This window comes from Mustela erminea, chromosome 8 (assembly GCF_009829155.1).
Source record: "Mustela erminea isolate mMusErm1 chromosome 8, mMusErm1.Pri, whole genome shotgun sequence".
NCBI classification, from domain to species: domain Eukaryota; kingdom Metazoa; phylum Chordata; class Mammalia; order Carnivora; family Mustelidae; genus Mustela; species Mustela erminea.
The window spans coordinates 56,986,417-57,001,296 of NC_045621.1; the positions used below are offsets into that span (position 1 = coordinate 56,986,417).

The 14,880-nt window shown below is 41.9% G+C and overlaps 1 protein-coding gene across 10 annotated transcripts in view; it reads right to left on the bottom strand.

Moving 5' to 3' along the window:
• The window catches only part of RBMS1 (RNA binding motif single stranded interacting protein 1), a 216,270-nt gene that overhangs the window by 88,536 nt on the left and 112,854 nt on the right, over nucleotides 1-14,880 (bottom strand). For 6 of the 10 annotated variants that reach the window (XM_032355715.1, XM_032355718.1, XM_032355721.1 and 3 more), the window contains exon 2: nucleotides 7,462-7,637. In XM_032355715.1, coding sequence (XP_032211606.1) covers nucleotides 7,462-7,637 — 176 coding nt within the window. The remainder of the gene's footprint in view (nucleotides 1-7,461; nucleotides 7,638-14,880) is intronic. The other 4 variants (XM_032355716.1, XM_032355724.1, XM_032355719.1 and 1 more) reach the window with 1 other exon arrangement.

Sequence of the window (14,880 nt, forward strand, 5' to 3'; positions counted from 1 at the left end):
AAATTCAGATGGGTTTGGAATACAACAGAGCTCAACATGTCCACGGCTCAATTATCTGAGATAGTCGATGGTCTGAGATAGTCAATAGTCAAAGAAAAAAATGGTTTGTTGGTCTTTCATTATTTGGTGTGTGTGTGAGTAAAATAAAACACAATCAACCACCAACACCATCAGTAAGAGACGACTACAACTTGCCTGGAAAACAACACTTGAAGAGTGAATTATAACTTAAGGAGAGATCACTTCCTTGTATCAGCTTCTAATTTAACCCTACACCAAGAGCGTCAGGTGAGTAAAACTCATAGTCCTGACTTTGGGATGATGCCTCATGTAGGCAATAAAGCCTTTGGTTTGTGTCTTTCATGTCTGTATAGCTATCTGAATACACGGTATAGAATTCATGGAGAGAGAGGGAGATAGAGAGTGTGTGTGTGTTTCTTTTCTTAAAAAATGCAATATCTCAGGGTATGTTCAGACTTCTGGGACTGAGTCATCTGGAAATACCTGAATGACCTTGGATCACCTAGCTCTATAATTTCTCTTCAATATGGAAGTGAGAACCAGTTCTCTCTTGGGTGGAATGATATTTCTTCACCACAGGATCACTGTTTTGAACTTTTATCCTTCTCATGTTATAATTTCCATAAACTGTAGAAGATTTCCTATTTACCTGGGATTTCAGGACATTGGATCGAGCAGGCTCACTGTTACTTTCAGAGTAAACACTGAAGGTAACCTCATAATTGAGTAAACGTTTTTAATATTCATCTTACTAGAACCTTTCATCTTACTGAAAGAGTCTAATCATTTTGGATTATAGGGATGATCATTTTATTTCATTTGTAGAGGAAAAACAACTTTTAAGATTTTATTTTTTATATTATTATTATTTATTTGAGAGAGAAGATAAGAGAGCACAAGAGAGGGGAGGGTCAGAGTAGAAGCAGACTCCCCACTGAGTGGGGAGCCTGATACAAGACTCGATCCTGGGACTCCCAGATCATGACCTGAGCGCCAAAGGCAATCACTTAATCAGCTGATCCACCCCGGCACCTGAGGAAAAACAACTTTCGGCAAATAGATTTCTAAAAGAAATTTTCGAGTTAGAGAGATAAATAAAGATATACAGAGAAAGAATATAATCATTTCAAATTGTCCATTTTCCTGATAGTTGCCCTAATTTCTTTTCCGGTGCTTTCTCTCTGAGTTAATGCAACTCAAGTTTTCCCTTTATTTAGAGCTAAAACCTTACAGTCATTTTTAATCATGCTCAAGTCCCGATGTTCTATCTCCAAGACACCCTCGTGCAGCCCCAGCACCTTCTCCTCTTCCTACTTCCTATCCCTGTCCTAGCTCAGGGCTCCATCTGCTCTCACCTATGAGAGTCTCCTCCAACCCAACCTTCCTACTTTGGGTAGAATTATCATTCTGAGAGAGAAAGAAAAATAAACAAACATCAGATTATGCTTCTCTTCCACTATAAGCGCTAACTCCTCTGCAACTGAAGAAAAAAACCCAAACATTTCAGCTTATTATGCAAGGTGCTAATGCTATGCCCCCAACCTCTACCTCCAGCCCTACTTTGCCCCATAACCACATTCTTCACCCTGGTCACCAGAAGCCTTGCTAACTAATAACTGCTCGACGACAACTATCTACCAAGAATGGTTCGGTGCGCTTTCTTAAACAGCCAGGCACTGTCCTGCCACGTGGGCACTTTCTGAGGCCTGGAGGACACTATTATTTTCTTTTTTTATTATTATTATTATTATTTTTAAAGATTTTATTTATTTATTTGACAGAGAGAGATCACAAGTAGGCAGAGAGGCAGGCAGAGAGAGAGAGAGGAGGAAGCAGGCTCCCTGCTGAGCAGAGAGCCCAACGCGGGACTCGATCCCAGGACCCTGAGAGCATGACCTGAGCCGAAGGCAGCGGCTTAACCCACTGAGCCACCCAGGCGCCCCGACACTATTATTTTCACCCTGTGAGAAATCGTTCCAGCCTTTCAAAGTTGAGACGCCCTCTCCTACTGAGAGCGACCCCAGTGCCTTGGCGTCAAGGTTAACAAAGTCTTCCTCTGACTTCTCACAGAACACTGCACTGATTAAAACATTTACTTTATTCTGTCTTCATTAGGTTTGATTGTTTAAGTCTACCTCTGCTGACCATATTGTTTTTCTGTTTTGCCTTTTTTTAAGAGTTGTATTATATTCAAAAGAATAAGGCAGACTTGCAGAAAACAGAAAACAAAGGACAGGAAATGAAATGTATTGGGTATTACAACCAGGGAAATGAATGACATTCAAAAAACATTTCCTTTTAATTAGTAACAGGTTAAAATACTGTAAGCTAGATTTAATTTCACATTTACACTGAAATCATGTTTTACTGCACTTTGAAATGAATTAGGTATCTATTGAATGAAAGAACAAAAAATGGTTGACCAAAATTGGTTTGGGAATGAGAGAAAGGATATAGAAGAGGAGCAGAAATACCTTCTTTTGTTTTATTATCAGTAGACTCTCTCTGCTTCAAAATAAGTTGTTGATACACTGATTCATCTAGACTTCTGCATGAGATTTCAATACCATAGTAACCTCTAAGCTACTTTGCCATAGCCAACAGAGACACATATCTGCTCCTACTGCAAACCAGGAAAAACGATGAACCAAACCTTACATCCAAATATTGCTTTTAAATCTTCAGAAAGGACAATTTGGACACAATGGAAAATTTACATGCTATAGTCATTATTATGACAAAAAAAAAATCAATCATGAAGCTGAAACCAGTCTTTTCCAAGTGCAAGAAAAAAGCCTCAAGAAGACGGTGGACAGTTATGTAGCTATGTTAACATAACCCACTTCCCTGGCTTTCCCAGCTTTCAGAATCAGAATCTTGTCTCCCCATTCCCATAGTTTTAAATGTAGGATTACATATAATTTAAGTTTACCGTAGTAGTTAGGGTTTTGAGAAGCAAAGACACGGGCAAAGGAGACTAATATTTGTTCAATGACGACTGTGTTCTAGGCAGCAGACCAGCTCCATTCCTCAAATAACTTGATTTAATCCTAATCACAACTTCATGATTTAAACCTTCTTTGACCCATTTCACAGGCTCCTAAGAATTAGGAGGCAAGGAGCCTTACCTACCACTGTGGTTGGTAAGTCTAGGGTACCAAACATTTACCATGCTGACCACCGTGATCTCATAAAGTAGGTAAGAAATCTATGAAAATGAAACATGGGGGCGCCTGGCTGGCTCAGTCGGTAAAGCATGGGACTCTGGATCTCAGCGTCATGAGTTCAAGTCCCACACTGGCTGCAAAGTTCACTTAAAGAAATAGCCTTAAAACAAAAAAGATGATGCACTGCTAGCATTATATACCATCACAGACACACTGCGGGACAGTGGAACAAGCACCTGGAGAGCAGAACTGTATGAAAATAAGATGCTGATTGTGAGGTGGTGATACAGAAAAGGAAACCAGGAGAATTTAGTGTGGTCCAAGCATGGAGGAGGGAGGATGAGTTTGGCCTTTGCACTGGCCTTGAAGAATCAAGAGGGGAATGGGGAGGCGCCTGGGTGAGGCGGCTGCGGGAGCAAATTGTTCTCACTTGTCACAATGTGGGGATAAACGGAGAAAACATTCAATTCTTCTGGCAGTGAGAAGGAAGAAGAAAGGCCCCAGAATCTGCAAGACCTGGGGACTAAGAGGGTGACAGGAAATACTCAACCACTGCTCCAAAGCTTTAAGGTGAGGTGAGAGTTGAATTTAGAAACACCATCGCCTGGAGAGGAAGACGGCAGTGTTGAATTTGAGGTGATAAAAGGAGACTGGGAAATGTCTAGAAAATGGGGACAGTAGAGAAGAGTCTTACAGGAAAATGAGGCTACAGAAGAAGGAGCCCAGAACTGGAATCCAAAGAGCAAAGTGTTGAGGAGAATGGGTAAGAGTAGGAAAGAGCCAGAGAAAAGACTGCTGTATGTCCCACTTCCGCATAACACGTCAGAAACATTATCATCAACGTTAAGGACCAAATAAGGTAAGATGGATGGAAGATGCCAGCGCAGTTTCAGGTGAGAACTTGAAGGCAAAATGCCAAGGGTTAAGGTGACAAAGGAAGTGGCAACAACAAGAGTGCCAAAGTCAAGCAAAGTCATCTGTTTGGCTGGATATTAGAGAAGGGAGAGATCAGACTGTCTGAGGTCCGGGGGTAACAGATCAATCCTTCCTGTTACCCAGATCATTCCATTCCCTAAACTTGCTGGTAGCTGTGCTGATGGACTTTCTGAGCAGGAAACTCCTCAGAAACAGAAGCCAAGTTGCAGCATCCTCCAACAGTCATGAGGCTCCAACCTCATTTCCTACACACATCCACCACAGTTCAGAAGTTTCCCAGAGCTGGTCCACTTCTCTCATTAAATCCTCCTAGAGAATGCATCTACTTTCAACCCCTATCAGCTTACCACTGCAGCCACTATCCCATCTCCACCTGGTTCTTGACCAGCCTAGCCTCTGTGGGTACCCAGGAACGCAACTGGTCCCTCCAGCCGGAGCCTTGTCCTGTGACCTTAACCACGGTGATCTGTACTTCCAGGGTCAGGAGTCTCTATCTGACTTGGGGTGAGGATGCTTTCTCACTCACCACCATTTCTTCTAACACAGCATGTGAATATTCAACTCCAAACATAGCTTTTTAAAAATATTTTCTGCTTTCCTCTCCAGTTTTCACAACCCTTTTATCATTCTTGCCTTAGACTCATGCACTGTTTGTATGGAACTAGGTCACTACTACAAACATTCTTAGGAATCTTTTCCCATCTTTCTTTTGGACAAGCCTCTGAAATAACCAAGACCCCCTCCGGGGGGAGGGGTGGCCAAGTTATCTGTTTCCATTGTTGCTCCTCCTGCCATTCAGCCCACTGGGTCGATTTGAAATTACAGCGCTAAATTTGTAATTCGAAAACATTTTTTTTCTTTTTTAGATTTCTGAATTTACACCTATCTTTTCTGAGAAGTTTTGATACAGACTTTTCTAAAAAATCTCTAATTATGTCCACTGGGTTTTTTAGGCTGTAGGATGAGTCACTTTTCCCATAGGATGAGTCACATACATATCACCAACTAGTAGTCTTTATTGGAAACAATTAAGCCCAGAACAGGAATGCCCTTTTTTCTCTCCCTCTCTCTATATTCTAAGACACAAAATTCCAGCAAGTCAAAACTGGTACTTATTAGAGGCTCTGTGATAAATGGAATGAAGCTTTCAACAGATATGGCTGTGGTCCCCCCTCTATATAACGCAGATCAGGAACACCACCTTTGGAACTGAGTATCAAACCTGGGGTTTTGCCAACACTAGGAAAGTGATGGTGCCAAATGTTTATCGCTGCTATTGATAACAGCAAACAGACTGAAACATATTAAGATAATCCACATACGTTCAAGAGACCGAGAACCAAAAAAGGGGTAAATTTTCTAGGAAAAGTGATGAAATGCTCTTCGATTTCCTTTGGAATATGATTTTACTCAATAATAAAAATTATCGGTTTCACTTTTCAAGTTCACCTTTACTTTACCTGGAACATGGCATTACTCTTATTATTTTATGGTTACTGAACTCTGTTCTCCTTGATGTTAAAGCTCACCTACATGCTTCAAAACCAGCTGAGGGACTCTTTGTCTTTTGAAATCCTCTCTCCTTTCTCTTATACCTCAAGAACTTGAGGGTTAGTTTCACTCTTGTGTGTCCTACAGTTTTATTTTTAGCTCCTTAGACTTTATGGCGCTCTATCTACCTGTAATTATGCTGCAAAGGCATAAGAAGACGCCAGTCAAGACCAGCAGCAGACAAGATAGTAGAAGGCCTATTTGTGGTCTTGAACAGCTGCAAGAGAGCAGGGCACGGCTGGCCCAGTTCCCTCTGCCTCTGGCCATGCGTGACAAACCCCGAGGGCTAGATTTGCTTTCGGCTGTAGACCCTAGCACCCGACTGCCTGACGGCAAAGGGCTTTGGTCAAAGTCTGAGAAGGCTGGGGCGCCTGGGTGGCTCAGTGGCTCTGCCTTCGGCTCAGGTCATGATCCCAGAGTCCTGGGATTGAGCCCCGCATCAGTCTCTCTGCTCAGCGGGGAGCCTGCTTCCTCCTCTCTCTCTGCCTGCTAATCTGCCTACTTGTGATTTCCATCTGTCAAATAAATAAATTAAAAAATCTTAAAAAAAAAAAAAAGTCTGAGAAGGCCGATCAAAAGGGGAACCCAGGAAAGGCACAGGGAGAGTGCTAAGAGCAGCGGCCTTAGAAGAACTCTCCGGACCCTAAAGAACACCACCCACCACCCCACCCTTCCCTCTACAAACAAAACAAAGGAAAACCACCGCCACCTCCTTATGGAAGGCCAGATGTTCCTTTCAGTTCCAATTTGGAAATACTGCCCAAGTTCTCAAACATTCTTTTTCCTAAAATATAAGTAACAAATCTGTATTTTTACCCAGGACAACAGAAAGAAGATGCCATTCATCAGATGTTGGCAAAGGGGAATATTTTTCAGGGACTAGGAAACATTCTTGAGTGGACATCTTCTCTCACGGTTATGTAAAACTTTTTTTTTTTTTGTAGGGGCCATTATTGTCTTTGGATGCATAAAAGCTGTTGTTAGATGTGGAGGCCTTTAGGGCTCAGAGTGATTAATCTTTACACAATGGTCCGAGCCGTGTACAGTTAGTGCTTCTGGCGCCTTGATTTACATTAGTGCTTTCTTACTTGGTGAGTTAACGTCATTTGCCAAGTAACATATTTATATCCCGTTTTTCAACATTAGCATATAATGCATATTTACTTTGGAACCTTACGCACATGCACACACTTCTTCACAAGACTCAAGAGAGGGTGGTGATGAGAAAAGAAAGAGGAATTTTGGAAATTAGAATTCCCCAAGAGTGGCGGTTAACAAACCAGACCACAAAGCTGTAGGCGCTAGTGAAGACACAATATTACTTCCCGGCTAACATTAAGAGGCTTACACACGTCTGAGATACAGTCGGATGGTAACTACCTTTCAGACAAATGGTAACAGCCAAAGTTTCTCTTATTATGGGACAGACTGGCCCCCAGAGGCATGACCGCAGAAAAAAAAATGAGTAGCCCTAAAAAGGATCCAGCCATTAAGTTCTGCAAAAATTCTCGTTTTACCTCTTCTATGCCAATACAGTCAAATTCTGCCAAGAAGATGTTCCCATATTTATTTTGTCATACAAGCATTCTGTTGATGCTAATGCTGGGTCCGGGGACTGAAAACGTGGAACCGTCATCCTCATCCTGTCATCCTCATCCTGTCGGCAATGAGAGTTTACACGTGCACTAACTGCCTGTTGTACGGCAACTGATAACCCTTTAGACTATGATAAAGGATAAAAGAACTATCTGTTGGCTGAAAACAACCAAGGAGAGTAGCTACTTACGGCTGACACAGCTTCACCAGGTCCTGGTCTGTGGTGTTGGGAGGCAGCCCTCGGATATAGAGGTTCGTTTTGCTCAGCTGGTCCCATCCTGAGTTGCTACTGCTGCTGCTGTTGTTATTACTGCTGGTGGTGCTGGGGCTGGGAGGGGCCATGGGGTGGGCTGGGACCAGAGACTGCTGAGAGACAAAGACGGGGAGCATTAGAACACCAGCTGCAAGAAGCGTGGCGCCATTCACAGGCCCTATGACCTCTACCACAGAACAGAAACACAGATCCCCCTCAGCGACTTTCATAAACACATTTTCATTTACACCTTAAAGGGCGCCTGGGTGGCTCAGTCGGTTGAGTGACTTTCTTCAGCTCAGGCCATGATCCCGGAGTCCCCGGATGGAGCCCCGTGTGGGCCTCCCCGCTCGGCGGGAAGCCTGCTTCCCCCCTCCCACTTGACCTGCTTGTATTCCCTCTCTCGTTGTCACTCTGTCAAATAAATAAAATCTTAAAAAAAAAAAAAAAGATTTGCTCATTCTACAGAAAAAGCCCTCTCCTTCAACATGCAATTAATAATGGGATTTTATTCAGTAAAGTACTCTCTCCGTGCAACCTTAAATCGGGCTAATTTATGTGAGATTAACGTACTCACACCTTTTAAGGAACGTATCTACTGAGACTCAAAATTAACTTGCATGAAGTTAGGTGATAATATCATTTTACGATACAGTCATTTAGAAATCACTAGACTTCTGAAAAGGTTTTCAAATTCTGAATAACATTTGATTGAAAGTTGCTGATAATTTTATTGAGACTCTTGGGGAAGGAAAGATTATTCTTCGAGTGTAACGAAGTTTGAGTTCCATCACAATGCTCAAATAAGGCAGACTTCACCTCGTTCTAAGTCTGGCCCATGGCTCCATTGAGACATCTGGATAAGATTCCCAGGCATGCTGCCTTTTGCGCTGGCCAACCTTGTGAAATTTAACCCCTGTGAGAATGGTGTGGGAGTTGGAGAGCTTCCCGGGCCTTGCAGCAAGGAACGTAACTTTTCTAAAGCTTGAACCTATGGCTCCGTGTGGTTTCACCGTCGGCAGCCACCTAGGAAGAATGTCTGAAACTGTACTCACACCAGATAATTCCCTGTTAACCGATCGAAAGAAACCACAGTCCGTGCCCTTCGCCACACACATGACTTTTGAGGAAGTTAAATGGTTCGTTCTGAGATGGAAGTGAGCACACCCTCAACTGCTATCAAAGCAAATGCTCAGCAGTTTCATACCGGGAGAGAAATCTTTTTCACCTCGTATTTAAATAATACATACACTAACCCAAGGACTTCACTTACATTAAGTAACAGTTTGAAAATATGAGAATATAAAATTTTTCCCTTAACATTAAAAAATTTTTTTGCAAGCCTAACAGCTTGAGTTTAACAACCACAAACAAAACTCTTAGACACATTTAAGCACAGTTCAATTCTACTTTGGAAAGTTCAAAAAGCAGAAGACCCCTTACAATAAATGTAACCCTGCCCACCTCACCAGCAAGCTCAGCGACTCACTGTGGAGACCTGACTCTGCGCCCAGGTTCTGCCACGACCATTCCAGCTCCACAGGATCCCCCACTACACTGGGATCCTCAGTAATCTACACGCGTGACCATTACTTCTTTTCTGTACTATGTATTTTTTATTTAATGTAGCACCGATCACAGGCCATATAATCTCTACCACAGAACAGAAATACAGATCCTCTGAAGGGCCCAGGGTGCGGCTTGAACTCATAACCCTGAGATCAAGACCTGAGCTGAGACCCAAGAGCGGAACGCTCAACCGACTGAGCCACAGAGGTGCCCCTACTACGTATTTTTTTCTTCTCACCGCCCACGGTCCTTGCTAAGCTTACTGAGTCCAAACATCACTTTATCTCAAGTGATTCTCTCTTAGAAGGAGAGTAGCAAGAAGGGTTAACAATAATCAATGTATAAATGAAGACTGAACTGAACTGGGAATAACCGTATTGCTTAATCCAAGAAAAAACTTAGCCGAGATCATATCCTATCAAATCTATTTGAGTTATGCCCTTAATAAGCTGTTGAACTCATATCCTTTGGTCTCATCGCCAGTTTTTCCCTAGGGGATAAAGATTCTGCTTTCTAGAGGTAAAAGGAAGAGTAAGCATTGTTCCTTCCTCCGCCACAGGTAGCCCCTCAGATCCCCCAGCCATACCACACAAAGGCCTGTGTTCCTTCTCCAGAATCACTCAATACCAACTGTGCTAGCTGCTCCTTGCAATTAAGCCAGGCATCCCATTTGTCACTTCAGCTTAGAACAGAGGTGCTGGAAAGTAACACACACATCTGTCCCCCCATCCCAAGCCTTTGATTTACACAAAGAACTTATATCTAGGCAAGGCTGAATTTTTTCTTAAATAAATCTTTGATTAATGTCAGAGAACCAGTCTTTGCTACAAACCACAGTTCCTCAAAGTAGGACCCCATATGTTCAGTGCAGCTGTTGGGGGATGGAACAGGGTCACCTCCAGGGATAAGCCCTGGAGAAGCCTGAAAGAAGCCAGGGACCCCCTCCATCCCCTCCTCTAAGTAGCATTAGACCAACAATGTGAAGCAAATGAACCATCAGATGGTTTAAAGACTGCATTCCAAGTTTGCCCAGCTCTCTAACCTCTTCTCTGGGGTAAAAAGTGGATGCCAGGTGTGGACTTGTAGGATTAAAAGAAACATTTGGGGGTATGATTTATTGAGAGATTATTTGGACATGAAAGGAGTAGGTTTTTATTTATGTATTTATTTTTGGCAAAAGCAGAACCATGATTTACATCGCAGAATTTACATAGCTGATTTAATATATCTTTGACAGACCTCTATATTTATTACAGTAATATTTTCTCACTCTGGGAAGTAGGTGTGGGGCATATACAGCCTTTCCCTGCTTCCCCTCTATTCTGCCGTATGGTGGAAAAAAGTCTCCCAACGTTCTAATCCCAGGTGGGAAGTGGGGAGGGGGCGCTGAATGTGCCCTGAGGAGGAAGACTGGCCTCTGCTGAATTCTATACAGAATAAGTTCGAATTAAAATGTTATCCAAGCATCAACTATTTCTCAGAACTAGCTAAAGACAGCTTACTCTAGGTTGACTATTTTCTGCTGTAGAAAATTTTAGATCAAAGACTAGGTTTGTAAAACTCATTGAAATAAACAATTTAATTCCTAATAAAAGAATGAACACGTGTTTAAAGAAGAAAATTCAAACATAATTAAGCTGCTTATTTCTGCATGTTCGGAGTGGACGAATGATAATCACAATGATTTGAGTATTATTACTGCCATATACTCCATGTTTACTATATGCCACCGGGCTAAGTGTGTTACGTGCGTTATCCTTCCTAATCCAATAAGGTAGAGAGATCATTGTTTTCCCATTCTGCAGAGGAAGAAACTGAATCTCAACAGAGGCTCAGTAATATGCCACGGTCACACATTCAAGAGGACAGAGCTGGAATCAAACCCAGGTCTGTTGGACACCAAAGCCAGAGCCCTCAGTCAGCACTCCACATCGTACGCCTGAACTGTCCATGTCCTAAATGTGTTATTTGTATTATTTCATTTAGCTGTGCTCATCCTTCCCACAATCTTAGTATTAAATTCGATTTCTCTGAAATGGGACACTTAATACCATTGGTAACTATATATATATATACACATATATGTGTGTGTGTGTGTGTGTGTGTGTGTGTGTATATATATATATATTTTTTTTAGAAAGACAAAGGTCCCCTTAAGTTAATTTAAAGAGCACACAGTCAGCTTGTGTGTGTGTGTTTGTTTAACAAAGTCTGCTTTTAAAGGGTTAGTTTGAAATTCTACCTTATATTTTTACTAAAAAAATAATTTTGAGGCAAAAAAAATTTGAAAGCAACAGCACATTACAGCTGAACACCAGAGTCAGCATTTTAAACTTTTTTTTTTTTTTTTTAAGATCCTATTTATTTATTTGACAGACAGAGATCACAAGCAGGCAGAGATGAGGAAGCAGACTCCCTGCTGAGTAGAGAGCCTGATGCGGGGCTGGATCCCAGGACCCTGAGACCATGACCTGAGCCGAAGGCAGAGGCTTTAACCCACTGAGCCATCCAGGCGCCCCAGAGTCAATCAGCATTTAAGAACAGCTAGATTTAACCAGTGCAGACTTACACTCTTATTCCCAGATTAAAATGCAACTGAAATGTAAACACTGACAAGGCTTTAACTCCAACTTCACAGCACCAACCAATTCAAAACAGTAACACTTTGTAGCTATGTACTCAAGAGCACAAAGGGTAAACTTTAAAAAATTAAAAAAAAAAAAAAAAAAAAGCTTACCAGCAGAAAATATTTCACCAAACTCCATTTTCATCACTGGTTGTCTTTTTGTATCTCCCCTCTCAAAATCCCTAAAGCTTCCCTGGAGTTTGAAAAGGACCCCTATCCCCTTTCCCATCCCTTGTCCCCTTGGATGAAGTATGTAGCTCATTTACACCAATTCAACCTAATTAAGGACCATGGTGGTTGGCTGACCGCACGTGAGTGCTGACCCATCCCACAAGAGCCTAACAGTCCACCTCAGCCTTCTCTAGCCTAATTTCACCACTTCAGACCAGGTAAGCAAGCTACCCATCAAGCTCTCTATCCACAGGCAGGGCAAACAAGCTAATTGCTTTCACATTAATAGTACCTGGGCTTAATGTGCACACAAGTGATAGAAATTGATAGAAAAACAAGGCCGGTGGCAAATGAATGGAATGGCCATACTTGCAGACCCTCTCTGCACCCCCTGCATGAGTGGGTGTGGACACCAGCAGGAAGTGTGCTTGTCAGCAATCAGGGAGAACTTCCTGTGTGGACGGCCCTGAGGCCTCAATCCCCCCAGGAAGGCCCACTGGCCTCCTACACTCAGACAGGATGATCAACAACAGGCACGCGGCAACTACACACACAGCAGACCTATTCCCCTCTCCGTCACGTCACCCCCACTCCGACACCACACTAAGTAAACTCTTGTAAATAAATACAAGTCTTAAGGCTGTTCACAAAAAAGGCAAAACTAAGCACTGGTGAACTAAAATATATTAGTAATCATGCATTGTTGTAGATTTCTTTTCAGCAAAGACAAAGAATAAAAATGAAATCTGACGTTATAAATTCTATGGTCTCATTTCCTCCCTCCTACTAATAGGCTACAAGAACTGGGCTCCAACCAGTCTTAGAGCTGCAGCTCTCCTCCTTTCCCCATTAGTCACCAACGTCCCTGGGGACTCCAAAACATTTTGAAGGCAAACCCAGAATCTGCCTTTTAATCACCCTCAAGTCTTCTTTAAGGCTATCAACCTTACAGTTTAAGAAGGTTATGATCCAAAATCCATAATCTCCATCTCCATCTTGCCCCATGTCAGGTGTGTTTATGTACGTGTGTACACACGTACACACACACCCACACACCCACACACCCCCCCACACACACACCATACCACCCCTGCCCCAAAGAACAGAGAGGTTTAACACATCAACTATTTCCTTAATCCAGAAGCAAAATAACCACTCTATTTGCTCAGAAGTTATGGAACATTGTCATCTTTCACCAGAAAATATTACATTATCAAACCTAACATGAACTGAGTACTGCGTAAAGATACTACATACCACACTTATTCCACACACTGGTTCCTCTCCATAACGTTTTCAAGATGTAAAAGGACTTTAACAATTTAAGGGAATTATCGAACAGAGAGGGGGAGCATCCAAATGGGCCAGTTTCACCGGAGTTAGGATATTTTCTTTGTTTTCTTTTAGACATCTGAATAGCTCAAAGAGGGTCAAGGAACAGCAGCTATGAAAGATAAAAGTTCCTGGCACAGGCAACTGGGAAAGTACGCACAGCTGAGAAGTGGGAGGTGAATTAGTGAGCGATGAGAAACTGGCCAGGAAGCAGATGCTCTTCCGGGTAGGCCAGGATGGGAGAGATCACATATATTAATGAGGAACAACAGTCCCCCCCCTTCACACATGCAGATACTTACTTATCCATCATGTGGGAGAGAGGCCCAAAGGGCAAATATCAGTCAGTCCCATTGGATGTTAGGATATCAGAGCTTAAAATGACATGGCTCATTAGTTTGTGGAACCGGTTTTCATAGAGCCACTATCCCTTCTTTGAAAATAAGACTATGGAACTGAGCAACAGATTATTCAATATTTTTTCTTGAGTTATGTTTATCAAAGGAGAGGGCCACGTTGTTATGTTAGCTATTCAAATAAAACTTAAGAATAAAAATTTCCAATATACCTCACAATTAGGATTCTTCAAGATACTTATCAAGCTGATCCTTGCATGTAAAGTTCTATTCTCTACATAGAAACCTCTTTACCTAAGTCCATGAATAAAGCATCATTTTCTTAGGCATCAGATAAAAGAAATTTAAAACTCACACTGAATAAGATAAATATCTGTTGTACACAACATGACTGAATGAATGGACAGAGACCATGTTGCAGAAGTGAAAATAAACAAGAAAAAGTCCTTGGAAATGAAAACAGCTTAGGAAAGCTTGTTGGGGTGGATGGAGTGTTTGCAGGTGTTGAAAATCCACAGTAGAAAACATACCTTAGACACAGTATGAGATTTCTGAGGTCAAATTCTCTTTCAAGACCCCATAAAAGAATTAGATGCCTTGTCATCCAAATCTCTTTTAAAGACCTGGTTTATGCTCCAGCATGGAAATCAGCTTCACTGTTTGGTTCTCTCCAAAGTTTCCACCAAGAATCCCACAGATGCCCCAAGTTGTCTGCTGAGAACTCTGGGCCAAGGCACACACCAGAGTTCTTGTGCTATTTGTTCCTTCTAGTGTTTGTAACAGTATCTATGAAAGGGGAGAAAGGTAAAAACCAACAGGAAAACCCAATAAATACAGTCAACTCCTCTTTGACAAGGGAACAAAAGTAATACAACGGGGCAAGGCCAGTTTCTTCAACAAACGGTGCTGGAACAACTGGACATCGGCTTGTAAAAATGTGAATCTAGACACAGACCTTATATCCTCCCCCAAAATTAATTCAAAGAGAATCACAGACCTGAAATTAAAATGCACACCTGTAAAACTCCTAGAAAATAACACAGGAAAAAACTCAGATGACCTCAAGTACAGTGATTACTTTCCAGGTACAACACCAAAGACCTACTCTGTAAGTAATTGCTAGGGTAGACTTTATTAAAATCAAAAACTTCTGTGCTGCAGAAGAAAAATCCAAGAAAATGGATTGAAGACAAGCCACAGAATGGGAGAAAATGTTTGCAAAAGACAGATCTGATAAAGGACCGTTATCTAAAATATACAAAGAACTCTTAAAATTCAACAATAAGAAAACAACCCAATTTA